At 55.6% G+C, this 27,464-nt stretch overlaps 1 protein-coding gene across 17 annotated transcripts in view; it reads right to left on the bottom strand.

Moving 5' to 3' along the window:
- The window catches only part of CACNA1G (calcium voltage-gated channel subunit alpha1 G), a 62,293-nt gene extending 38,181 nt beyond the window's left edge, over window positions 1-24,112 (bottom strand). For 8 of the 17 annotated variants that reach the window (XM_043471560.1, XM_043471578.1, XM_043471568.1 and 5 more), the window contains exons 1-9: window positions 23,114-24,108; window positions 15,957-16,068; window positions 15,669-15,802; window positions 15,176-15,273; window positions 12,715-12,874; window positions 11,932-12,232; window positions 11,672-11,764; window positions 8,642-9,425; window positions 6,529-6,905 (exon numbers count right to left, since the gene is read on the bottom strand). In XM_043471560.1, the coding sequence (XP_043327495.1) occupies window positions 6,529-6,905; window positions 8,642-9,425; window positions 11,672-11,764; window positions 11,932-12,232; window positions 12,715-12,874; window positions 15,176-15,273; window positions 15,669-15,802; window positions 15,957-16,068; window positions 23,114-23,355 (2,301 nt within the window). In that variant the 5' untranslated portion in view covers window positions 23,356-24,108. Of the gene's footprint in view, window positions 1-6,528; window positions 6,906-8,641; window positions 9,426-11,671; window positions 11,765-11,931; window positions 12,233-12,714; window positions 12,875-15,175; window positions 15,274-15,668; window positions 15,803-15,956; window positions 16,069-23,113 lie in introns of all 17 variants that reach the window. The other 9 variants (XM_043471613.1, XM_043471672.1, XM_043471665.1 and 6 more) reach the window with 3 other exon arrangements.
- Between the last annotated feature and the right edge of the window lie 3,352 nt (window positions 24,113-27,464).

Genomic DNA, 27,464 nt, shown 5'->3' with positions numbered 1-27,464 from the left:
AAGCCTGCCTCTTTGCTGCAACTGTCAAATTGCTGAGCTTTGCTGTTTACGAACCTGTGCTGACTGGACAGGGAAATACCCTACTGGGGCCCCAGGGTTGCTCTGTACCTGTATGCATGATCCTCTATTGTTGGGTCTCCATCTTTCACCCCAAGAGCTGCTTCAGATCTTCCTCCCCTAGGTCTCCATCCCACCTCCAACCTGGCCTCTTGCTTCATGGGGCTCCACTTCCCTCCCCCAAACAGCTCTGCGTCCTGCAACCTACTTGTCTCTCCTCCCACCTGGAAAGGAGCCAGCGCCTCCTCCACCTGTACCTTCACCCACACCCTGGCTCCCCTGGGCTCCATCTCATTCCATCAGCTGTCCCTTTTTCTTCATGTCTCCAATATCCCTTCCCCTGCCTAAAAGCTGAAGCCTTCACATGGATCCAGGCCTATTCACCCCTGCACCCCGGGCCCCACCATCCCAGCTCTCTCCCGGGACCCTCTTCCCTGTCTTCAACTTCTGGATGCCTGAGCAATACCTGGGCCTGCGCCAGCCTCCCTGCCTATGGCCACCTCCCTCTACTTCCTGGACTCTCTGCTGGCCATTTCCTGCCCTCTTCTCCCTCTCCCACTGCCTTTCTCCCCTCTGGCCAACATTCCTCAGAGTTCAGTAGAGCCCACTTCCTTCTCTGGGCTCTCCGGCTTCTCCATCTCCTGCACTCCCACCTTTCCGGCGGTCACTAGGGTGTGAACAACACAAAACAATCTCCCTCCAAGCCTTGGCTCTTCACCCAGAGAGCCAACCTGCCTGATAGCCTTCCCAGGATGGCCCACAGCCAGCTCAAATGCAGCACATCCAAAACAAACCCTCTCACCTCCTCTCCCAAACCTGTTCCTTCCCCGGCTTCCTGGCTCCACGGACTTCCCTCTCCAGGATTCCATCTCGCAACCTAGGAGTTATCTAGGACTTGTGCCTGCCCTTCATCCCTCTAGCAGCAGGAGCCTGGGCCCACAGACCTTGCCAATGGAATGGCTGTGCCCCACCCACTAGTTCTATTTCCCCTCCGCCATCCTGGGGGCCCTCCTTGCCTCTGATCTGGACGATAGAAATAGTCTCTGGGTCCCGCCCCCAAACCAGCCCACACCTCCTGGAAGCTCCAGCTTCAAGAGCACTGCTGGATTCACTTCGCCCCTGCTAAGATAACTTGGGGTGGAGTGGGGGAGGCTATATGATGGTCCTTCAGAGCATCCCATGCCTTCCTGTGCATTCCCAGGCCAGGCTGCCAGAACTCCCCCCAATCCCTCCACCCGACCCCTCTGCTCCTGGCCTCAGCTGCCAATGACACTTTTCTTTCAAGGCCATGCTCACAAGACACCTCCTTCAGGAAGCCCTCCAAAATCCCCGACCTGGGTGTGAGCATCTCTCTTCTGTCCCCGGAAATCTCCTTTATGGCATTTGGCATAATCAAGCAGAATGACTTTTCTGTTGGAACCTAAGTTTCTTTGGAGCTCCTGGCACTTCCCATACCCCCAGTCTATTATTCTTTTCAAATGCGCTGTGCACAGGTGGCACTCCCCATGTTTGATGAATTGGGGGAGCCGTAGAGCCAGAGGAAGCCCCCTTTAGCAGGCCATCTCCCAAAAAGCACCCTTCTCCCTCCCACGTGCGGAGAACCTTTGAAAGTCTGGGGCCAAGACAACTGTAAGAGATTGTCTCCAAAGTCTTATTTGGCCTGTAGTCCCAGCTCCTCTGTCTGCAGGCCAAGGGCTCCTGGGAGGTCCAAGGAATAGGACAGGTGTCTGTAAACTCCTGTCCTCGAAGTCCACACTGGGGTATCCATGCGCATGTCTATCTTCTAGAGAGATGGCCCCAGCTTTTACCAGAATCCAAAAGGAGTTTGTGAATCCCCTCAAAGTTAAGACCTACCACATCTGGTCTCTTCCTCACCCTACCCCACCCCCAGCTTCCCTTGCCTTGAACAGCTGACCTCACTCACTTATAAATAGAAACCCTCCCTGTACATGTATCTAGAGTGACAGGATGGGCCCAGAGTCTGAGAAACGAGCAGAAGCATCACCTGCCCTGTCCTCTCCGGGCCTGAAAGACTATCTATTCTGGATCCTCCCTCTCCTCTGCAGCCCAGGATACCAGTGGGCTGGGTGCCCCCCCCCACTCCCAACCTGCTGTTGTCTCTCTTCTTGAGCTTGAGGTTGGCCCCAACTCTCAGCAATCCAGAACTAGGAAGAAAGGTGATTATGAAGTTCCTGTGTCCTTAAGACCCCACCCTCCTGGAGGGCCTTGCCCCCATGCATACCCAGCCAGACAGGTTCCAGGAGACACCTCTCTTCTGCACACCAAAGGCACCCTGGGCATCCCACAGGCAGTTTGTAAGCAATGCCCTCCAGCCCAAATATGCACAAGCCTCAGGGCTCCTCCCAGAAGCAGAAACCTGGGTGTCATCCTTGCTGCCACCTCACAAATATCCAACTGGAGTTGAGTTCTACAGATTCAGCCACTGCCAGCTCCTCCCAGCATGCTTCTCTCTGTCTCCAGGGACAGGGTATTTGAACTGGATGGATTATGGCAGTAGCCCTCTCACTGGCTTCCTTGCCTCCCATCTCTCATTCCCTTCTGCTCCCCACATGGCTTCTGGAAGACTTTGATACAATACAAACACATACCATGGACTTGCTTAAAACCTTTGTTGGCACCCTATCACCTTCAGGATAAAATCCAAACTCCATCCTATTCCTCTCAGGACCTGGCTCTGAGCTTTTTCCAAGCTCATTTCTTGTTGCTTGCCATCCCAGCCCCAACCCAGTGCCCAATTCACTCTGAACTCCTTATAAATCTCTCTGTTTGGGGGTCTGGTGCTTCCAGTCCTCCCCTATGCTGTGTCCTACCCTCCACCCTTTGCTAGCTACATCCCACTTTCCATTCAAACTCAGCTCCCAGGTCATATCCTACTGAAGCCCTTCTTGAATCCTTTCCCCAGTCTGGGTCACGGGTGACTCCTCTGAGCATCCTTTCCAAGCAGGCACTACATCAAGTAAGTGTGACTGCTTATTTGTCTGTGGGGTCTTTGAGAAGAAGGACAGAGTGCCTTGGCCCAGTGTTGTACTAGAGCGTCTGGTTATGCACTTCTCTTCCTAACTCCACATGCAGTGACATTATATCAGGAGTCTGAAACCAGCCAGAGTGGGAGCATTTGCACCATGGAAATTGGTGAACAGTGCAAATACCACAAAATCAGGACCTTTTTTCTTTTTAAAGGGCTGATTATTAAACATTTATTAGCATGCCACTGCTTAGGCCCAACTCTGATGCACAGAAAACGTGTGTGGAATGGATGGATGGACAGATGGATAGTTCGCAATTTCCCTGTTCTGGGTTCTGCCCCCTAGTGGGTGGGGCACACACACGCCTACCCTCTATCAGATTATACTTCTGACCTCAAGTCGTAGTCTTGCTCCCTTTTCAGAGTCCTGTGTCTTTGTCCTCCTCACCAGTCTCTCTGTACAAACCAGCCCTGACCCTTTTCCACCAGCTGGTGGGGTAAGGGGTAGGGAAAGCAGGACAATGTGAACAGCATGGGGTTCACCTTGGGTAGGGTGGGGTATGACAAAATGAGTGCTTCCTCAGTCAAGAGCATGGCAGAGTGCAGCAGGAGTATCTCTGTTCTTGACAGGAAAACCAAATGAAGGGTAAGGTTGGTGACGGTGGGAGAGGACAGGGCTGGAAAGAGGGTTGGGCTCCTCCTCCAGGGAAGCACCAGCAACACCCTCTCCAGTGCCCCCCAGTCTGATCAATACCAGGATGGATGGACACAACTGCCTCATTATGAGCACTGCAGGGAAACCATGAGCCTCTGGCCCTCACCTCTGTCAGCATCTGCAGATGCTCTTCCTTGCTGTGTCTCTCAGCTCTCTTGCTCAACTGGCTCCTCCTCTCCTCCATTTGAGGCTCCATCAGAGCCTCTCTCTCGTGGTCACTGCCTGGCCTGTCCTTGTTTGCATCCAGGTCTTGGTCTGTCTTGGGCTTCCTCTCCATAACTGTCTCTGTCACCCCTACATCTCTACCTCCACTTATCTCTGTCTCCTCCCCCAAGTCTCCATCTCCCTCTCTATATCTCTGACCATCTTATCTCTGTGTCTCTGCTTTCCTGTCTTTTTATCTCTCCCCCAGCCCCTCACCCCCTGCCCAGGTCTCCATCCTGCTCTCTGCCTTCATCTCCCCATCTCTGTCTCTCCCTTTCTCTTTCTGTCTCCCTCTGTGTCTCTGTCTTTTGGCCTCCATGTCTCCTTGCACTTTTTCCTGCCCCCAACCCCCAAGCCTGCTCAGGCTCCAGGACCCAGATGGCGGGACATTCACGCCACAGTGCCTGTAAGCACAGGACCGTGGCTGCTTCTGGGATTTTCTCCCACCCCCAGCCTCTGAGCCTGCTGGGCCGCAGTCAGTCATCTGCCTGGCCTGCTGGGGACTCCCACTCACCCCACAGGGCCCTTAGCAACCAGGTACTGGGACAACTCCTCCCTGGAGCAGACACTATGCCACCACTGAGTAGGACTCCCTGCTGCTGAAGGCTTCAGAGGCTGTCCCCTGCTCTCCTCAGGAACTTGGGTAAGGAGATGCTGCAGTCGTCCCTGACTTATTGCTATTATTTCTTCCCCAAGGGGGTGTCTTTCTTGATGTCTAACTGAAAGCCCTCTTGCTGCAGCTTCATCTGGCCTCTGTCTCTGTGACTCAGCTTCTTTCCAGCATAGTCAAATCCTCCATCAGCAGCGGAGGAGGCACCCCCTGGGGAAGGGGCATCTGACCGTGGCCAGAACCGGGGTGAGGGAGAGGAGACTGAGGTTCAGGCTTGGGAGCCGGCATAATGGGAGATTAGGAGCTGCCATTACCTGGATCGTGCCCCAGCCAGCCTGGCACAGCAGAACACCCCTTCCCCAGAGGTTGGCTGAGCAGGCGTGAGCACACATATCCATGCCCCGTGCACCCAGACACAACACTCCCACCAAAATGCCATTGCTGACCCTGCAGCTAGTGTCCTGACCCTCCCCCCACTTCCCGCCACCTTACCCAAGGTGGGACCCGAGTTGTCCACACTCTCTGCTTTCCCCACCCCAGGAAAGGAACAGGGTATAGCTGGTTGAGTGGGGGGGTCACTGACACAAAAGGAAGGGGTGTCAATATGGTATGATGGTGATGGGGAAAGGGCTGGGGCTGAGGTTCACTCGGCTGGACAAGGCAGTTGGGGTAGGAGCTAAGTGGGGTGGATGGTAAGGGGATTCAGAACCCCCTGAAAAGTGAACATCACATGTTTGCTCCAGCCTGGGTTTGGACCTAGGATACCCCATCTCAATCCCTACACTCGTTGGTGGGCACTCCTCCCCGTGGTTACCCCGCCCCTGCCACACCGTGCATGCATGCACACATGTGTGCACCCACTCCACACCTCTGGCTCCCACAGGCTTCTACCCACGAGCTGAGGGGTTGGGGCAGTGTCTGGCTCCCGTCTACACCGGGGAAGGTCAGGTTCTGGCAGCCCTGACTCTCCTGCGAACCACAGCACCTGCTCCTGGCCTCCTTCCTTTCTCAAGAATCTGCCAAGGGGGTGACCTCAAAGGCCAAACTGGGGGAAGGGCTGACTTCTGGAAGAAATCCTGTGGGGGATGAAGCCATAGCCAGTTGTGAGGCCCTATGATACCTGCTCCTATCTCCAGTGTGGGAGTGGGGGGGTCAGTGGGGTTCCCCAGGCCACCCCTTCTGTTTTTGCATGGCTCTGAGAGAGAAAACAGCCTCTTCCCCGCCTCAGCCCAAATCACATTGCTTGCAGCTATCGGCCCCACAACATAAGCCTGCTCCCTCTTCCACATGACCGCCCTTCAAATATTTGAAGACAGCTCGCCTGTCCCTGCTGAGCCTCCTCTTCTCCTGACTAAACATCCTGGTTCTTAGAATGATTCCTCAAACGCAAAGGTTTCAAGTCCCCTCACCAAGCTGGGAGCACTCCTCTACCCAGCAGCGCCCTCCCCGCTCGCAGCACGGCTCCCAGAACAGAGGCCCGAAGCAGATGGCCACCCTCTCTGCCCTCCCCAGGCGCCGGCTCCAGGCCTCCACTCCTCACCTCTACCTGCACAGCCCCCTCCTGCCACCAGTCAATCACACCCCTAATTACTGAGTCAGGTGGATGCCAGAGGGCCCCACCCACCCCCTATCTATGACTTGTCCCTCCAAGAAGGTCTTGCCCACATCTGATGCTCGCCACTCATTTATATCCTTGAAAGCCCACCTCTTCTCAGAACCCTTCCAATAAAACACACACAGCTCAGACCCTGCCCCTAGGCAACCTCCACACTCCAAGACTGCGTGACATTCACTGGCTTTCATCCTCCAAAGAGTTCCCACGCATCGGTGCAGCTCCCTTTTGTCCTCCTGGCCATGCAGACTGATAGCACAAGAGAGGAAACTGAACTCAGGGTGGGAGGAGAGGAAGATAGAGGATCCCCAGCCCCAAGAACCATGCCTTGCCCATGCCCCTACCTGCTCGTGGTATTCGATGCCCATGCTGAGTGTGTTGACCAGAATAGCAATCATGATTCCCCGACCAAAGTACTTGCTGTCCACAATCTTCCGGAAGGTGTCACAGATCAGCCTCCAGAAGGCCAGCACAGAGTTGGGCTCCACATCCAGCCCCAGGCTCCGTCGACGCCGACTGTGGGGATCCCGGAGGTCGCCATGCTGAGCATCTTGTGTGAACTCATAAACCGCCTCACTGTCTGAGTCAGGCATCTCGTGGCCAGTGAGCCCCACCTCCCCTGCCCCGGTCCGGGCACAGTAGGGACAGCTGTCTGGGCCACAGGCTCCGCCGGCTGCCCTCAAGCAAGGGCTGGAGATCTTGCAAGAGCTTTGGCAGGCGCCTGGGACAGGAAGGTAGAGGTTAGAGGCTCCAGGCTTTCCTACTTGGGGTGTCCTTCCCTCAGCATGTATATAAAATGAGTGGGAGATTTGGAGTTCTTTCAGTGGTGGTACTAGGCACTTGGTGGGCAAGGGTACTGATGACCTGCAATGTGGGTGATCCTGAGCAGTAGAACGCCCCCAAATGCCAATAGCATCCCACTGACAGTCACTGCTGGTTGTCCTCAGGTTTGGACAGCCTTATATATTCATGTATGTTCTCACGCCAGACGCTTGCACTTGTGCACTAGATACGTACTTGCACACACACGTACGTGTACATACACATACCATTTACAATCATTTATACATGTAGAGCCAAACACAGGTGTGCACAGATCCATACACATCACACAGTACATGTATGCCAGGCATGTGCACACATGGGCGTGCGTACACACTAAACAAGAGCACCACCCTGTGTGTGCACACATGCACCTACACACAGCAGACACGTGTAGACACATGCATACATGAATACCAGACATGTGCACGTAGATGGCACAGACACACAGAGGTCACCTTTATGCACACACGCACACACCGGACAGCACGTGTGCACGTACACAGTGACCTATCCCAAGACACCGATGTCCGTTTAAATCCAGCTTTGATCATAGACTGTGAGAGCTGCGAGGAACCTCAGAGACCACCCAGGTAAAGCACGGATGTGAAGGCGCCTGGCTTGGGGCCCAGCCCTTCCGCCTGCATGCAGGAGGACATCAGTAAGCACCACTCACAGCTGTGATGGTCCCAGCCCCGCCTTTTACACAGAGGGAAACGGAACCATACGTGTGTGTGGCTGGCTGGTGCCCCTTGGCAGGGTAATAGAGGAGCTGGCATAAGAACCCTTCCCACTGTGTTCTGTGATGGCACCTTCCTGTCCAGCCCACATTCCCACATAACAGCCCACAAATATCCCACTTCTCCCACGTGCCACATTCCTCCTGAAGCACAGGCCCTGGACTTCAGCTGCAGTGAGTCTGTAGAGGAGGGCTCATCACCCCTGCCTGACTGGGGGATGCCCCAAGGCACAAGCCTTTCCCTTCCCCACAACACTGGGTGTTCTATCCATCAGTCTAGAGGCCTCTGAGGACTTGCTGCACCAAGCCCCAGGTCTCTCTATGCGGACAGAGTGACATCTATATTTACATGAGTCCCCTTAGCACGGGGCATGGGGCTCACCGTAGTCATACACCATTTCCCCCTCTGAGCCTGCAACAAGGGCTGTAGAGCATGAACCTCAGAGTCAGAGGGCCCTGACTCCACCCCTCACCAATGACAGCACCCTGGGCAAGTCACACAACCTCTCCAAGCTCCTCCTCCTCATCAGTAAAATAAGGAAAGTTAATCACTTCAACTGCTAAGAGGACCCAATGGGGTTTTGCCTGTGAAGCATGCGACAGGCGCACAGCCGTCGTCAACAACTGCAAACGGCATAGAGCAGAGCATAGGTGTTTGTTACAGACAGCTATTGTTATCATTACAAAGTAGGAATTATGACTCCCATCTTAATAGATGAGAAAACTAGGGCTCCAAGAAGCGATGTGACTGGTTGAAGGTCCCAAGGCCGAGAGAGCCAGAATGGGAATCCAGGCCCTGTGCTTCCGACTCCAGACCCCCTCAGCCCTCCCTGGGATAGAACATCACCTGGTCCCCGGCCGAGGGGCACCGACATGCCTCCACCCAGAGTCCTCACCTGCACTCTGCGTCTCCAGCAGCTTGTGCATAGAGCTGTAGGGCCTGGGTGGGATGTTGAGGCTGGTGAGGGTGGTGGGTCCAGAGGCAGGGGCCACCTCCATTAGTGCCTTCTCTTTGAGCATCTCAGGGGGAGGGCTGGTGTGCACGGTGGGGTACACCTTCCCACTGTCCACAGTCCTGCCCGATGCCTCCGATGGCGACCTGGGAGGGGGTGCCTGGCAGCGGACTGGCTCCAAGTGGCAGTCAGCATGGTAGAAGCTGTGCACAGCCTCTGCACCCCCTGGAGGGCCCCTGGAAAGGGCAGGTGTTGAGGGTGGTGGCAGCATGAGCCGGCGGGACCCACTGGCATCTCTGTCCTGGATCTGTGGGCTGGGCCGGGGGGCCCGCAGAGTCCCATTGCCCAAGTGGTAGTGGTGGTGATGGTGGTGGTGATGGTGCACCAGGTGGTGGACGGACGGACGGCGGTGGGGGCGAGGGCAGCTGCCGCTGGGCTGGGGTTCCTGGCCCCCGCGGGGCGCTGGGCTGCTCAGCAGGCCGACCCGCACGCCCGCTGCCCGGGAGACCTGGGCCAGCCTTCGGGCTGCTTTCCGGAGGATATACACGAGGTACTTGAGCAGCTCCTCGTAGCAGCTGCCGGGCTCGGAGAAGCTGGCCAGGGTGCTGGCGTTGGAAAGGAACCTCACACGCTGCTCCCGCATCAGCTGGCTTTCCCGCTGTTTGGTCTCTGAGAACTGCGTGGCAATGACCACCAGGCACAGGTTGATCATGAAGAAAGAGCCCACCTATTGGGGTGGGGACAAAAAGAGGAGACAGCCAGAAGGAAAGGGGATCACAGTGCATGCTGCCAAGTGCTGAGCGCTTCCTACATGCCAGATACTGGGCTCAATAATTGTCCGAGCATCATCCTGTTTCCTTCTCGTGACAATCTGAAGAGGTGACACTATTTTTTTTAAGAGGTGACACTTTTATTATCTCCATCTGACAAGTGAGGAAACGGGTTCAGAGACGTTGAGGAATTTCCCCACGATCATTCAGCACAGCAAGGCTAAGACCTGAACCAACCTCTGTGGAATTCCAAGGAATTGCTGTTGATCATGAGGTTATTGGCAAGGATAACTCCCAAATTCCCCGCCCCTAAACAATCCCATCATCCAAGATCCTGAGCAGCCCCCTTCTCACTTTCTGTTAGGAGTAGAGAAGGCTATGGAAATGAATGCTATCTGGGGGACATGGGTTTTCACATTGGATTGAGCTTTTGAGATTCTGGCAAAAATACCACTTACAAAACTCTTGCTTCTAGTCCCAAGTCCTGCTGTGTGACCTTGAGTGAGACCTTTAACCCTGGGGCCTCAGTATCCTCATGACCATTGGCCTTGCCTGTATCCCTTTTCCAAACCATGTCTCTCCTCTCCCCCGGCTGGGTGACAGGCTGACCCTGAACCTTGTAGACTAGCCAGGCTGCCACTCTGACTTGACCACATTGTCACCTCTCCACTTCCATACCTCAGTCCCCACCCCCAACCCCCACCCCGGGCCTCTGGGATGGCAACTGCTTGGACAATGATCCAGAATGAAAGTAATGAATATTTATGGTGAAAGGCAATTTTTTTTTCTAGATTGTGTCCTAGTAATTATGATAATTAGCTTCACTAGTGTGATTCCGGAGAGCTGTTTGGAAAGATTTTTCATGGGGTGTGTGGGAGGGTGGAAACAAGGTCCCTTACCTCTCTGTCTGCTTCCCTCCCACTCCCCAGGCTCAGAGAGAGCCGAATGGGGAAAAAAAATCACAGACCACTTCCCAGAGGTGCTAACCTTGCTGCCTGGGTGATGGTGGGGGGAAGGGAACAGGCTCCAAGCCTGGCTACTTTTCCCCATCAGGGACGATTGGGGGTGGGGGGGCTGTTCTTTCTCAGGGACCCCTCTCACTCACCAACAGGTCTTTATTCTGTCTCCACCTCTCTCTGGAGCCTAAGTCCTGAGGAGCTCTTCATCTCCTTCTCTCATCTTTCTCTTATCTGTCTTTCTTTCTGGCTATGTCACTGGCCTCTTGGTGACGTGGGAAAAGGGTTGGATTTGGAGGCAATAGCCTGGGGCTGAATGCTCAGCTCCAGCAAGCCTGCCCTCTGGAGCTCAGAGTTCTTGTTTAGAAGATGAGGCCCACAGTCCCTGCACCTGCCACCTCACAGGGAATCTGAGGACGAAGCGGGCAGCAGATGTTACAGCACACTTCAGCGGCAGCACTCAGCCCAGCAAGACTAAGCCAAAGCACATTCAAAGCGCATGATTGGGTCAGACGAATGAGGAAACATCAGTTTCCTCATCTGTAAAATGGAGACAATAACAGGATCTTAGTGAGGATTAAACGCACCAGCACACAAAAAAGCACTCCGAGCAGGGACTGGCACATAGTAAGTGCTCAATAAATATTAGCTATAAGTGGTAGCAATTAAATTATTAATCATGGTAGTGATTAAAACTACTAAATATTGCTACTTTTGCCTCTGTCTTCTGTCCTCATAAAGTCTTGGAACTTCTGAGCTGGAACAATAGATCACACAGTTTCTCAACACCAAATGATGGGAATTTGGAGTGGAACAATTCCTTGTTTGCAGGACTGTCATCTCAAGGTGTCTATTATTTACCCCCTTCCTCCCAGCAAAATGCCAAAAGTGCTCTCCTCGTCCTCATAAAAAGCAGAACCACCCTTTGCCATTTCCAAGTGCCCCCTAGGAGAGGTGGCATCACCCTGGGTTGAGAACCACCCATTTTACTGATGAAGAAACAAATGCCCAGGGTAGGGCTGGGGGCCTCATGGGGAATGACTTGCTCAAGATTTTAAGTGCTGATAAGTGACAGGCCTTGACTTTGGATTTCCTCCTAACTCCTCAGGACAGGGGCCCTCTGCCTGCATCTCTATGAGACTTGCACTGAGAGTCAGAACTTCAGACCAAGCAAGTCCCCTCTCTGGACTTCCCCTATCCATTTCCCCAGCATCCTCCATCCCCACAAAGCTTGAGGAAACACTCACAATGATGAGAAGAATGAAGTAGATGAAGTTGTAGAAGGAGTGAGCATCCATCACAAAGTACATGATGTCGACCCAGCCCTCCAGCGTGATGACCTGGGGAGGTTGCAAAGGGGCAGGTTATTTCTGGGCCCCCCAGAGTTTCCTGCAGTCTCCTCTAGAGGCCCTGATCCCGACTCAAGCCTGAGGATGACTACTGCAAGCCGGGACTGTGTCCTAGCACTTGGGCTCTGGGAACTCTCCCAATGCCCGGGCTACCCCACCTGGAAGATGGCGATCCAGGCATAGCCAATGTTGTCGAAGTTGATGGCACCCTTGAAGGGGTTGTGCTCCCCCGCGGAGCAGTTGGTGTAGTACTGGTTCCAGTTCACGCAGGTGGTGTTGCTGGAGCTGTTGTAGGCCTCGTAGTCCAGGCCGCAGGGCGGGCCGCCGCCCCCGTCCCCGCGCAGCGTGGGCACGCTCCTGCAGGAGCGCATGCCGTTTTCACGAGGCTGGGAGCAGATGAATGGGTTCTCATCCTCGTTCTCAGTCTGGTAGTAGCGCTCCAAGTCCACGCTCAGGGGCCTGAGGAGCGGACAGGAATGAGGCTGAGACCAGGGTTTTCAGGGGACAGGGCCCAGGAAGGGAGAGCTGGGTGGATGCACTGAGGCACTCAGGGCAAGTATGAGGCAGGGGCAGGGGTTTGTGGGTGCGCATGAGGGGTGCCAGGAGCACGCAGATTGAGGGTGAAACTCCAGAGTCGGGATATGGGAAGGCTCCATTCTAGGGCAGTGGTTCCCAAAGTGACTGCACTTTAGGCTCATGAGGAGCTTTTAAAAATCCCCACACCCAGGCTGAACCCCATACAAATAATATCAGAAAGGGGAGCCGGGGAACCCAGGCCTTAGCAGTTGTCTCAACTACCCAGGTGACTTCAGGGTGTAGCCAAGTTTGATTGCCAGGCACATCATTAATAACAGAACAGATATGTCACCAGCAACAGGGACTGGGGGAGGTCCCAGCCCCACAGTCACTCCCAGGTCACCTCCCGCCCATGTGCCACTCACAGGCTGAAATTCTCAGGCAGGAAGCATCGGTTACGAAGCAGTCCTGCCCACAGCTGGACACCAACGATGCCGAAGATGAAGAAGACGAAGAAGCACAGCAGCAGGACGTTGCCCAGCATGGGCAGCGTGTCCAGCAGCAGCGTGACGAGGATGCGCATGCCTGTGGGGGCAGAAGCCACGCTGGGGGTGCCAGGCTGGCCGGGCTAGGCTGGCTGCCACAGGCCTGGCAGTACTCCCAGAGAGGGCCCACCGGGGCCTCCGAGGCTGAGGCAGCCCGGCTTAAGCTGGAGGGAGACCAACAGACACTGCTAACTCTGTGGGCGGCCCTCCCAGCCCCTAACCCCTGCCCACTCTCCCTCTCGGCCCACCCACACCAGTCAAAGCACAGTGCCAGCAAGGATGAGCAGAGTGGCCACAGTGTCCAAAACACTTTCCAGCACCACATCCCACCTCACTCTCCTAACATCATCACAGAGCGGATACCATCACCCCCAGTTTGCAGATGAGGGTCAAGGCTCAGAGGACTGGCATAACTTGTCCAATGTCACAGAGCTGCCAAATATAGGTGCCAGGACTTTAAAACCAAGTTCTCTGCTTCTGCATCTCACTTCCCAGCACACACACACACACACACACACACACACATACACACACACACCACACACTCCCATCCTACTTCTTTCTCTCATCAGTCATAATCATCTGACCCCAAAGTCATTGGGGAAACCAAGGCAGAGAACTCCAGCAGGGATGTTAGCTGGGAGGAATTTCACTTTGAGAAACAAGCCCTCAGCAGAGACCAAGATGACCTGCACTTCACCACGGTCCTGAGCCCCCTTCTTGAGTCTAGTCTCTGCCTGGTCCAGTTCCCCACATCAGGACCTGAGAGACCTGAGGCTGTTTTCTCAGGTGGCCATGTGTTAACAACCCCTTTCACAGGGAAAGCCTCCACAAACCTGCCCCTTAAGACACTGTTGGATACTGCCCACCTTCCCTACTCCAGATTTAGGATGTCAAAATTAGCTAATGGGCTTCCTTGGTGGCTCAGATGGTAAAGAATCCACCTGCAATGTGGGAGACCTGGGTTTGATCCCTGGGTTGGGAAGATCCCCTGGAAGAGGGCATGGCAACCCACTCCAGTATTCTTGCCTGGAAAATCCCCACGGACAGAAGAGCATGGCAGGCTGCAGTCCATGGGGTTGGACATGACTCAGCGGCTGAGCAAACTAGCCCCTAGGCCACCAAGCCCTTGTCAAACACACAGACCTCTAGTGACTAGTTTTGACCCCTAAAGTGCCACTCATGTGCCCTAAAGTGCCACCCCCTGACCTCTCCAGGAAAAAAGCTTCCAAGAAGCTGCTAATTAACCCTCCTGATGACTACAGCAGCCCACCCGCCCCAGCGCTCCCACCCAGCCAGTCCAGTCTTCTCACTCAGTCACACTCCCCTCCCCCAGCCCCAGCTCCCTTCAGCTTCTCTGGGCTCCAACAGATCAATTCCTCAGGGTTTGCATTAAGGGAATTACACTGGTAGTTAGAGGCCTATAAATCTGCCAGCCATCACCTGGGGTGGGAGAGAAGGGAAGGCATGCCTCTGTCTGGAGATCCCGTTAACACCAACATACCTCAATGCCTGGAAGACACACTCAAGCACCTCTGCCCACCCTGACACACACACATACACACCGAGGCACGTGTGCATAAGCAGCAAAGGGGGCTACTGCTACCACAGACAGAGCCCCAGAAACATGCCCCCACCCTCCCCGCTGGGACAGCAGCAGAGACCATCTGCAGTTTGTGTAGGCTGGGGAGTTGCAATGGGGGCCTGAGCAAGGGTGGGGGGCGGGATGTGGGGGGAGCTGGAGCTGCCAAAGCCTGGCTGGCTCAGAAACCAATGCGGTTTAATTTAGATAATGGTCCCGGCAGTCAGTTGCTGCAGCGGCTTGGAAGGGGGTGGAAAGGGACATAGGCGGGAGGATGAGGCATGGAGCGGCCTTGTCTTGAGAGAAGCCATGCTCAGTGTGGCCACTGCAGTTCCAACGAGAACCAGACTGCATGAGATGTGGTTCTGGCTAGAAAAGGCCATCCCACTTTGCACCCATTCCTCCTGGCCTGCCAGCTCTCTACCCTGCTGCCCCCCTCCCCCTTCCACTGGAAGGAGGGTAGTGTAGCTGAAGGGAACAGGTCATCTGAGACCTCCTGAGACTAGGACCTAAAATCAGGCTGAAATGAGGGGGAAGAGCCTTTCCAGGTAAATCTCACAGTGCCACAGCCGGTATGGGGGTTCCCTTTGGCTCCAGTGACCCAGATTTCCACTGAGCCCTTCTCTGAGGGGGTCTGCCTCATTGTGCCAGACTTGATGAGGGCTGTGAGTGGCCAGGAGGTAGGGGTGGGATCTGAGACTTCCATATTTCCTCTTGGGGTTCCCTGTCCAGGGGCCGAGGGCTGAGGGGGTCACTCACTGGGCACCCGGTTAATGGCCCTGAGGGGTCGCAGCACACGGACTGTCCTGACAGCTGAGAAGCTGACGTTCTGCAGGTCCAGTGAATACTCCAGCATCCTGCAGGGAGGGGGCCAAAGGGAAGCCCTTTGAGTCTGAGGCCACCATGAGGGTCAAAAGAGGTCAATGAGGAATCCTGCTGTGATGGGGCAGGAATCCTCCCCTTCCACCAAGGGACCCTGAAAAGCCAGCTCTCTCCCTAGGGGCAAGGCCACCCTCAATCCAAGGATGAACTCCTTATCAGAGACTGAACAGAAAAGAGTGTGGATGGAGGGGCCATGGAATTCAGAGAAGTATGGGTTTGAGCACTATAGGCAGGACAGCCCTGGACCCTTAGTGGACAGCCAGGGAGAAGGCAGTGCTGTAAGTGGGCAGGGGTTGGGGGCCAGGCCTAGAACCCTGGACCTGGGAAAGGGACTTATCTGATCCATCGCTCTTCCACTCCAGGCCCTCACCCTGCAATGACGATGAAAAAGTCAAGCCGGTTCCAGGTGTCTCCCAGGTAACATTTTTTCCCAAAGATGCCCAAGGCCACCATCTTCACCACCATCTCCACAGCGAAGAAGGCAAAGATGAAGTCATCAAAGGCCTGATATGGGGACAAAAGGCTGCTGAAACTGAGAAAAGGGTGGGCAAATCCCCCCCACCCCATCCCCACCCCCACCTCTGGGCTCAAGGCCTCTTGCAGAGTCAGGGTTATAAAGATCAGGAACTGCCCCCTCTCTCACCACACATGTGCTCACCTGCAGAATCCGGCAGCGCTGGGAGTCACAGGCAATGTCTTCACATGGCCGGAACATGCCCAGGGTCACACAGTTGAGAAGGATGACCAACATACTGATGCGCTCAAACCATGTACCAAGTGGTCAAGGAAACAGCTGGCCAGGTGAAACCTGATCACTGTCTTGTCCAAGCACCTCCTGCTGCTTGACCTCCCAACCCCATCTAAGATATAGCCAGGTGTGCTGGGAGGATGCTGGCCTACATATCATACTGGCCTCCAGGCCCAGACCCACCTTGGTCATCTCACCTCTCTGGACCCAGCTTCCTCTACTGTAAAGTAGGAAAAGCCACAAATATCCTGACTATTTGCACAAGCCATTTAGGAGATAAAATCAATAGTGCTTGTTGGAAATGCCAGGCACTAAGAGTTTGCTGCTGAATCTGAATCCTATTCTCCCTACCTCACAGGGAAGATGTGAGAAGCAAATGAGATAATGTATGTGAATGTGTGACACAAACCTAAAGTCGGATTATGCCTGCCTTACAGTTTACCAAGCACTTTCACAGCATGCCACACTGGATGCTCACAACAGCCTCAGGAAGTATCTGAGCTAGAAGAGATCACCTTCTTCTGCAGAACTCAAGGAAACTGAGGCCCACACAAAGTCATGTGCTGAAGGTCATGGAAGAGACCCAGATGAGACGGAGGTTTCTAAGCTTCTGATCTGGGATAGTAGCTTCCATAGCTGCTCAGGCTGCATGGAAGGGGCTGTTACAACCACACTGGCACCAAACTGATAGGCTGAGGCAGACAAGTGCCACAGGACCAGAGGCACAGGCTGCCTCTTCCCCACCAGCCCCCTGTCCTCTCAAAGCCCTCAGATGGCCTCCAGACACATTCACACGTTTAAGTAACGAGGACCCACTACACACCAGCCCCTGTACTGGACACAGCCCTCAGCCTGGGCAGAGCAGACAGTTGTGTATACAGACCATGCCACCACCACTCCTTAGGGTTTCCAGCAAAGCTCTGTTTTGCAGCAAGGGGGACAGAGGTCTTTTTAAACCCTGAGTCTCTCCACATAGTGGATTTCATTAAGGGATTCACTTCTAGCCCTTCAGCAGGAGAATGTACAAAATGGCTTCCAGACCTTAGAAAGTTCTGGGGATCAAGCTCACAGATTGAGCATCCCATTTTCTTAGGGGTGGGAAAGACTAAAGAGGCTAGAAACAAGCAGAAATGGGGGGCCAGAGGAAGGAGAAGGATAAAGGTGCAGAGGGTGTCATGGCAGCCCACAGCATGACCCAAGAAGCCAGACTCTGCAACAGACAGGGCCCTGAGCAGATGGAATCTTCCTGTCATAACTCCACTTTCAGAGTTGAGAAGGCTTTGATCAGGGACCCAAGAACTTTCCTTGAAGCTGGTTCCAGTCATACCCCATCTCTGGTCTGAACCTCAGACCAGTCTCCCTCTCCGGGAGTCCACACTCAACCCCCTCAAAGCCCTCCTACCCCCTCCTATCACCCAGGCCCTTTGCCCTCAGACTCACATCCCTTTCCACTGACAGGTACCCAAACTTCCCAAAGCACTACAATTTCCCTAACCTCACATCCTCACAGGAATGAGTTTTTAAAAAATTCCATGTTTTTGGGGTAAGTAGATGGAATGGGGAAATCAAAGGAGTGCTCTGTTTCCATGGAGCTGTTTTCCTGAGTAGAGCTAGAGCCCAATGGATCTCTCCCCAGAATGAGGGTCAGCCAGGGGTCACCCTGGAATAAAGGGGACAGGGAAGGAGCTCCCTTGGGACCATCATCTGAAAAAGGAAGGACACAATTACCTTCAAGAACTGGCCTGCTTTCCCCAAGATAGCCCCCTCCTCTTTTCTGTAGGGAAGAGGTTCTGGAAGGGACCCATATGAGCAGATGTCTCCCCATAGTGGGGAGGCGGGTAGTTCTCCTGGAAAGAAGAGCTCCTGGGACACCTGTGTGGACCTCCCTAACGGCAGGAGTCCATCGCATCATCTGTGCCCTTGTTTCATCTCCCTCGCTGAGGCAGGGGCACCCTGATACATCCAAGCCCCTACACAGCTTAGAGTGCCTGGCATGTAGCAGATGATCAATACACAGGAAGACTGAATGAATGAATGAATGGATCAATCAATCAATATCGCTGCCTAGAAGCCAGATGTATCTCCCATTCATGTTTTCCTACCTTAATTGCTTCAATAGCGATAAATTAATGGTAACCGGGGGCGGGGCAGGGAGAAGTGACACTAAAGGAGCTGTCCATCTTTCTATCCACACCGTACACATGCTCATACTGAGGCTTCTTACAGCCAGAGTCTGCCTGCAAATAACCTCACCTCCAGCTCTTAACAATGGAAGCCCCTTCTTAAAAGCCCCCATAGACAATTCACCTTACTCTTAGGTACATCCTGCCACTCTCACCTCTCCCTATAGATAAACATAAACGGAAAGTGGAAACGCCAAGGCACAGGAAAACTTGGGACAATCTCAACTGAGGAATAATTAATGGGGGGAGGGGGTTTTCACCCTTGTCAGGGTAGGGCTCATTTCCTTGAGAATATAGCCGTATGTCACTGTGTGATGTTCCTCTGTTGCCATAACAACAGGAGGATGTGTCACCAGGTGGTGTGGATTTGTTGCCATGGTAACAAGAAGGACCCTCTCACATATGAACTCCCCTTACCCAGGCTTCTGTCTTATCCTCATGCAGGGAAGGGGAAGTGGGGAGACCCACAGGTTATCAGGTTCGGGAGGGGGGAACCATGTGACAAATCTCCATAGTAACCCGGGGAATGGGGGACACTGGTTGCCATAGTGATTGTGAGAGACCTGTGCAGTCACATGTCTACTGTTGCTATGGTGACTGTCCGGGCTGGAGTGGATCCCAAAGGGGGAGGTGGGTAGGAGAAGGGAGGATCTTTCTTCTCCCAACAACCCACCATCAAAAGCAGAGAAAAAGGAAATGGCAGGGTGAGGAACCCCACTTCCATCCCTCCCCCTCTCCTCCCTCCAAGAAAAAAAGTAGAGCATGTTATCTGCACAACTGAGTCTTCTCTGTGGGGCTTTATCTTGAGCCCTTGCCTAGATAGGCAGCTATAAGGGAGAGGAAGGTAGAGCTGGACCACTTCCAGGGGTGTGGGGGCTCCGGGCAAGGTATGATTGAGAAGGGAAGCAGCCCCCTAGGTGTCCCATTCCCTGCTGGGAGCTTGCAAATCTGAGACTAAGGAGCGCTGAAGAGGAAACTGGCCTGGACCCAGGAGTCCTGGCCTCCTCGTACTCGTTGGGAAGGTGGGATGCTTGTCTCATTTGCCCCCGGAGAGGCTGGTGTCTATGAGATTCAGCATTCCCCAGGTTGGGTGAGACCTAGGGGCTCAGGAGCAGGGTTCCTGTTGAGAGGCTGAAAAGGGGATTCCCCCAGCCAACCCCCCCACCACAAGCCTGTTTCACAGTGGTCTGCCCATCGCCCGCTCCAGAGTGTGGGTGTGTGGGGAGGGAGGTTTCCAGCTAAACTGAAAACTGCAGCCCTGAGAAAGGCAGCCAGCCCCACCCAGAGACACAGACGTGAGACACGGGGACACAAGAAAGCCGGCCCGCTGGAACCTTTGGGAGGGAAAATAGGCCAGAAATCTGATTCAAATGTCTGTGACTCTGTGTGTGTGTGTCTGCGTGCATGCATGCGTGTGTGTGTGTGTGTGTGTGTGTGTGTGAGCAGTTGTGTCTGTCGCCATCCTGGCTGAGGCACGCAGGGTGGGGTGAGAGCTCGGGCGGGAGCAGGCAAGGGTGAAGGGGGGCTATGTGGTCGGGATAATCCCAGGAATGGCTCCAACTGGCACTCTGGGTGATGGGGAGTCCCCCAACAGTTCAGAGGAGCAGAGTGTGTGTGGAGCCGGGAAGGAAGGTGGGCCTGGGACAGAAAGAGTGCGAGGGGGTGCTCTGGCCCTCTCAGCCTAGTTCAGTTCTCTAGCCCCAGCCCTTCTCCCCAGAACCCTCTCTGGGGGGCCTTGGGGTTGAAAATGAGAGAGGGGAACTGGTGAGGAGATACAAAGAAACACCTCCCTTCTATTTTCTCTGAGGACCAAAATGGAGACTTCTCCCTAGGGAAGGGAAGCCGGGGAACTTGGGACACTGGGATGGTGGCAAGGAGAGCTCCAGAGACTCCTGGTGCCCCCTCCCCTCCAGACACACACACTCGCAGACACACGCAGATCACACACTCACACTCACTTCTGGAAGCCATTAGGGCTCCTGCTGCTCAGGCCTCCCCCTTCTCCTCCCCCTACTCCTGGCAGGCTCCCTTCTCCCCCTCTGGCCCCCTTCCCACTCCCCCTCTCGGCATCCCAAATGCCAGCCTGTGATTTCCAAATGAGAAAAAGCTGTGCTGGGCTCTGAGCTTGGAGAAACTCCTACACAAACTTCCAGATGTGACACAACAGCCGAGAGGGAATGCTCAGGATCTCCTTCCCAGGAGGGGAAACTCACTCCCTCACACTTGAAGAAACACATACTGCAAAGTCCAACACACTCCCTTCCCTACAGCCTGGGAGGAGGGGGGCCTTTCTGACGGTCCATGAAGCCCTGGTCTCCCCAGGACCAAAATATACACTTCCAAGCTCCTCCTTCCTTTGCTGTCAACCCTTCCTCCCCAACACACACACACAAATACGCACACATGCACACATTCACACACACACCACATCCCACCTGGGTCTAGATCTCCTCTCTAGGAAACCTGGTCTCTTAAAGAGGCTGAGAAGAATGCCAAGAAGAACCCAGCAAGCTTCAGTTAGTTGAGGGGAGGTGTCCTGTCCCTCAGGCCCAGAGGTGCAGCCAAGGGAAGCCTCGAGGATACCAAAAGGACTGAGAGAAAGATTGAGGTCCAAGAGTCAGTCCAGAGCCCCTCTGTTGTGAAAACACAGGTTTCTTTTGATACAGGATGTGATGAGTATGGGGAGGGCACATCTGAAGCAGCTCCCTTGCCCAGAAATTGTTCTCCACCCATCCTCAGCCAATCCAGGCTTAGGGGCTTGTCCAGACCTAGTAAAGCTGATGTCCCACAGCCCAGACTCCCACCACTAGAGGTAAGCCAGCCCCCCCTCCCCCCCACTCCCAAGATGAGCACTGGGCCTCCACCTCTCTTTCCTCATTCCAGCCCTCTCCACTTGCCCTTTTCCAGACCTCCTCCAGGAAGAAATCTGATCCCAGACCATCCACTAGCACCTAAGATAGGGTAGATGGGGGAGATGCTGGCCAAGAGGTCTGTGGCTTTTTGGAGGGAAAGAGAAGAGATTTCTCTCTACACACATACCACCACCACCACACACCCCGGGGGCTCCTGAGAAGGAGGGGTTGGGTCTAGTGCTTTTCCACATTCATGGAGAGGGTGGGTGATTAGGAGTGGAGAGGAGGGATGCCCTGAGACTGCTCTTTTTCAGAGACATTTGTTCCCCATCTCTACCACTGACAGAGGACTCTGGGGTGGGGGATGGGGAGCCCAAATGTGCCAGTTCAGCAGGTCCACAGACCTTTGAGGCAACCCCCTTTTTCTGCAGCTCAGAGAGAAAGGAAAGGGCAGGGGGTGGAGAGAGGGTATGATGAGGGGAGCTTCCTAAAGACCCACAGGGTGCACAGGATGGGGGTTGGGGGGACCCAGGCTCACATCTCTGCTTTGCGCACTAGAGGCAGCAGAGCTGCAGAGAGAGGGCGGCACCACGCTCTCCCCCTCCCCAAAGCAGAGTCCCAGTTCAGCTCTCAACTGGTTACAGGGGAGACCTGACATCTCTCACCCTGGGTCCAAAAGGGCCTCTGAGCTGGGAAGAAAGAGCCAGGAGAAGCTGTCAAGACCAGGGATGGCAGCCCATCCCGCTCCCTGTTCCTTTCAGCAGTGGTGGGACTCACCCAGGAGCCTGGAGCTGGGCATTAGTCAAGCAGAGCTTGGTGCTAAGGGCTAAGGAGGAGAAGCCATGGCGGGGAGGGGGCTGGGGTCTCCCACACAATTCCAGACAGGGCACAGGAGAGACGGCAGTGCTAAATCTATCTTCCTGGAATGTGGGGCTTGCCTTTCACAAAGCCATCCAAGGAGTAGACATGAGGTGGTGGACCCGAGCTTTCCTCAGTGAACCGGCTCACAGTCTCACTGTCCTCCGTGCCCCCTACTGCTTTCTCGGAAGGCTGTGGTCTCCCATACCTGCTCTGCAGTCGGGCAGGAGTGCTCCTATAGAAAAGGGATGGGTAACTTGGACCTGCTTAATCCCATCCCCCACTTGCCAAAGCTCTTGCCACAGTCTTTCCCTCCACAAGAAAAAATCTAGCACAAAACTCCCCAAGCCAACCTTAAGCACCCCGCATTGACTAAAGAACTGGGGAGAAGGGAGGCACTCAGAGCCCTGGGTTCTGGCTGAAAGGGTCTTTACTCCGACTCTGGGGGCAGATAGCTCTCCGCCACCACATCTTGTTCTCATTCTGCGCCCCTGACATCAGCCGCCGCCGGAATCTCCTTGTTGTGCCTCCAACCCGCGGGGTGGGGGTTGGCGGGGGTTAGGACCTGGTCCCCACCCCCCATCATCTCCCTCAGGGTCAGTGAAAACGTCAGTCTCAAGGACCAGGTCGGGGCGGGGATGGGGTGGGGTGGAGGAATTAGACCCTAGAATCCACTGCAAACTTTGGAACTGGGGCAGGAGGAAAACCCAGGAGATTGCGGTACCCCCTCCCCCGTACCCGCAGCTTCCTCCCCACCCCACCCCCCAAACTCGGAAACCAAACCCAGCTCGCTAACTGGCGGCGGGCGGAATAGAGCTCCCGGGCTCCCGAAGCTTCCCACATCTGGAGGATGACGACCCTCCCTTGCCCACATCTGGAGAGCATCCAGCTGCCAACCAATGGGGGCACGTCGCCTCTCTTTTCCTGGCCTGGATCCCAACCCATCAAGGAGAACTGAGGTGTGTGTACCGAGGTGGGGCTCGCCTGGGGTATCAGCCAAACCTGCTCCCGTCTCCGCTCCCACTCTAACACCCCCTCCCCTCCCTAGCAGCCCCCCTCTCATCTGCCCATCTTCCAAGCTCACTTCTCCGACTCACCTGGCTTTTGGTTCCCTCAGGCGGTGGCCCGCCCCCCTGCGGACCCCCCAGCCCGGCCGTCGTGCCCCGAAGGATATGGGTTACAGACCGTGCGGAGACACCAGCTCCGCGGGCGGCTGTCCTGGCTCAAGTAGAAGAAAACCACCGGGGCCAGTGCAGGGTACGGCAGCCCCTCCGCCTCGGAGTCCGCGCTGCCGGGGTCCTTCTCCGCTGGCCCCGGCCCCGGCCGGTCCCTGGCCCCCGACAGGTCGTTGAGCCGCATGAAGCTCCGGGGCTGTCCTGACTCCTCGGCGCCCGCTCCATCCTCCTCCTCGTCCATCCTCTGGCCAGCCGGGGCCCCGGGAGGTTTTGAGAGGGACTAGCGGCGCCCCTCAGAAAAGGTGTCCTCACGCAAGCGGGGGGCCCCGGCGGGGGCGCATCTGGGGGGCTCTAGGGCGCAGGCTGAGCCCCCGGGAGGGCCAGTTCAGCCCAGATCCCCCTGCCCGCAGGGGCATGCTGCCCGCCGGGCGCCGGGTCGAAGGGAAGCCCCGCCTGGCGCGAGTCCCGCTTCCCCAGTGCTTTTAGGGCCCCCCGGGCCAGCCGGCCGGCTTCCCCTCACTTTGTTCTGGCTTCTTCGCTTCGCGCCCAGGCTCCGGTCGCCAGATTCGGCGCTACCTTCGGCGAAGCGGCCCCAAGAGGGAGAGAGAGAAGAGGGCTGGAGGCGGGGGTCCGAGGAGGGGCGCCCCCTCTTCCCGCGGCGCAGCTGGAGCAGGATCTAAGGGGTCAGCATCGTCCCGGCTCCGCGCCAGCGGCGGCGGGGGAGGGGAGGAGGAATCTCTTTGGGGGTGGGTTTGGAGGGGGTGGGGGGCGGCTCCTTCCTCCTCCCGGCGGCCGGCTCCCGGTCCAGGAGGGGCGGGGAGGTGACGAGGGGCCGTCCCAGGCGGGGGTGGAGGCGGAGATGCCGCCGCCGCAGCCGCCGCGGTGGCTGCTGCTGCCGTAGCTGTCGCCGGCGCCACTGCCTCCTCCTCCGGCCGAGACGCGGAGAGAGCAAGCGAAAGCGGCGGCGAGGAGCCGGGCGCACACCACAGCTGGATCCCTCACTCCAACTTCAAGCCTCGGCCCCGCCTCTCCCCAGCCAGCCTCGCAGCCAATGACCGCGCGCCGCCGGCCCCGAGCCGCACGTCCATTGGCCGGTCGGCGTGGCAGTGAGGGCGGGGGTGCCGGGGAGAGAGCCACAGCTGGAATCCGGTTCCCACCCCAAAGCCCGGGACCGCCCCTCTCCCCTCCTCTTGCCCCTGGTGTTAGCTCCCGAAGACCGGAGCCAATTAGACAGCTACCCAGACAGAACCCACTTTCCTATTGGCCGCTAAGGGCTCTGGGACTCTTCTGGAGGGAGCCCCAGGGACTCAAAAGTATTTGGAGTGGGGTCCTGGGATATCGCCACGGGCCCCGGGGCATCTTTTGTCCAAGACCCCAGAATTGGACCGCAAATGGAGGGCGGGGCTCAGCTCTGGGAGGGCCTGGTGCAGAAGGAAGCGGACGGCCCGGAGTGAGGGGTGTGACCAGGGTCCTAGAGCAAAACCTGGGTTAATCTTTCATCCTGGAATTGAGCCTGGGAGCAGGACTGAGGAAGGGGCGAGCGGAGCGGGAAGTCCGGGGGATAGGACTTCAGGCTGGGGGGGGCGCTAGTCTTAGGGAAACGGGCGGAGCCAAGGAAAGGTTGAAGCAGGCAGGGTCTGGGCGTGGTCTCTACCAATCTCTTGGGCTTGTTGGTCCTCCTCCCAGGTCCACTTTTGCTACTTTGACCCTAATCTCCTAACCCTAACCTGCTGACCTTGATCTCATGTTGACACTCCTGAGCTTCCGGAGAGGGCTTCGTGCTTGAACACATGGCCCCACGCAGGTCACAATGGACCCAGAGCCCAGATCTCTAAGAGCAACTGCAGAGAAAGGGGATTTTCCTGCCAAGGGACTTGCAGGGGTCTCCAGTGTGTGAGAGGCGGTGGAAGCATAGAACTGGGCTTTGCCGACTCTTAACCTGCAATTTCACGAAGCCTGCATTCAGTGCCTCAGTTTCTCCTTCCCGAGTTCCAGTATGCCTGTCTGCAGGAAAGCAGATTGGCAGGGCTACTCTCCTCGCGCATTTCCACCTTACCCCGAGCAGGTCCTCGAGGGTTTGCTGCTACTCACGCTCACGCACACGGGCGCAGACCCCGGCCCTCACCCCGCCTCTCCCTCCTGAATCCTCCGGCTTTGTCGGCCCCAGGTCCCTCTCTCCCGCAGCACTACCCCTAAAGGCGGTGTGTACCCTGGAGCGGAGCTCTGGAGTGAAGTGGGGCGGAGAGGGCATCCAGGATTAAGACGTCGGGAAGCGCTTTCCCACCTCTGCTGGAGGTAGACACTGCGCAACCAAGCAGATCAGTTAGTTCTCTGGAGACTTCAGGGCCGCTTACATGCCACCGCCGAGAGGCAGAGGAATGGACTGGATGACCTTCCTAAACCCGCCATCCCCCCACTCTCACCCCGACTCCCTGGCGTTTTTCGCTCTCCCAAGGCTGCGTCACCCACGCCTCCTGCCGAGTTGGGTGGGTGTCTCAGCTCCCTCCCGAGTGGGTTTCAGGGAATGCAGTGGGGAGGGCAGAGCGGTTGCTGCCTCCCAGGTTGCCCTTTCGCCGAATCTGGCACCTAGTTGTGCAAATGAGGCCGGGCTTTTTGCATTTCATGCTAATGAGCAGATCCCTGAAGAAGTGCCTTTCTCTCCTGGCGGGAGTCTCTGCTCTCATTCCAGCTTGCGCCCAGCGCCAGTCTTGAACTCTCAGCGGTCTTCTGGGAGAGGGGACTATTTATTACAGTATGCCCTCAGAGTCTGGCTCCTTTTCCCCTCTGGGCAGTCAGCAGTCCGCCGAGTCGGCTTTTGCCCTTCCCAGACAAGATCAGGGAAAGAGGCCCTACCCTAATCACCCCCCACCCTTAACAAAGAAAATGACGCCAGAAAGGCTTGCCTAGTCCAATGGTCAGGTTTCCTGAGGGTCAGCAGACCGCGCACCTTTATCCAGCACCCAGACCATCCTCTAACCCCTATCTCTGGGTTGAACTTTGTTCTAGAACATACCCATAAAGGGGGGCAGATAACATGCACCATCAGGGCAAATCATCCCTGAGCTTGGGGCCACCTAAGGCATCCAGACTCCTCCGCAGGACACCAGGGGACTCTGACATCCTTATCAGAGATGCTCACTGTTGGTCTGAGTGCAGGAGGTAAGGAGGGAGGCAGGACCCACAAAGAAGGCAAAGGAAGCCATGAAATCATCTTTAACTCCAAAGCCTCAGCTCTGACATTACCTCCTCAGGGTGGCCTTCTTTCAGCAAGTATTTAGTAAGTATTATAGTACCTACTAAGTGCCAAAGTGCTGAGGACACAGTACTGGGTCAGGCCAGAGTCTGTAATCTCAGAGGACTTGGCCCAGCCTGGGTTTATGTCTCTATTTATGGCAATGAAATGGTTGTATTCCCCTCTAGGCTCTATGTTCCTTGAAGGTAGGGGCTATGTCCATTTTGCTCATCATTTTGGTGACACATAGTAAGTAGGTGCCTAATAAATCTGTTAGATGAATAAATAACCTCAGGCAGACAAGGGGAATGGGAGGGATAAGAAATTCCTTTCTCTGGGTCTCAGCTGGTCTGTGTCTAAAACCTCTGATTTTAGAGGAGAACCCCCATATAGACCCTGCTCCACCAGCCCTTTCAACCCACTCCCATTTACACCTCCCCCAAGTCTGGATGGCTCCCTCAGAACTGAGAGAATCTTCTCATTGGTGACGCTCTCTGCTCAGCAATGAAACACTGTCCTATTTAGTCACCTCACAGCCTTGGGAGTTGGTGGCTGGGTGGGTGCTGGGAACTGGGTGGTATTTTTCAGATAAGGAAACTGAGGCTCCAGGAAATGATGGAATTATTTAAGTGACTGCCCAAACTACAAGGCCCTGTCTCCAATGGCCCTGGCCCACAGCTCCTCCAGTAGACAGTCCTACTGGCAGAACAAGGAGTATACTCAAGAGGGACCAGAAAAGGGAAAGAGAGGCTGAAGACTTAAAACCCCACATTTGAGCAAGACTTATGCTCAGTTGTGCCCTCTTTGGAAAATGCAAGCATTCCTAAGAGAACTAACACTTTAAGGCCCTAACTCTCCTCAGAACTCATTTACCAACTCCCATTGTCAGGTGTGGGCTTCCTAATCACTCGGTTTGTAAAGAACCCACCTGCAACGCAGGAGACCCTGGTTCGATTCCTGGGTCACGAAGATCCGCTGGAGAAGGGATAGGCTACCCGCTCCAGGATTCTTGGGCTTCCCATGTGGCTCAGCTGGTAAAGAATCTGCCCGCAATGCGGAAGACCTGGGTTTGATCCCTGGTTTGGGAAGATCCCCTGAAGAAGGGAAAGGCTACCTAC

The sequence above is a fragment of the Cervus canadensis genome, chromosome 1 (genome assembly GCF_019320065.1).
Source record: "Cervus canadensis isolate Bull #8, Minnesota chromosome 1, ASM1932006v1, whole genome shotgun sequence".
Taxonomy (NCBI): domain Eukaryota; kingdom Metazoa; phylum Chordata; class Mammalia; order Artiodactyla; family Cervidae; genus Cervus; species Cervus canadensis.
Note: the sequence above shows the minus strand (reverse complement) of the source record. Positions and strands in the feature narration are given on the sequence as shown.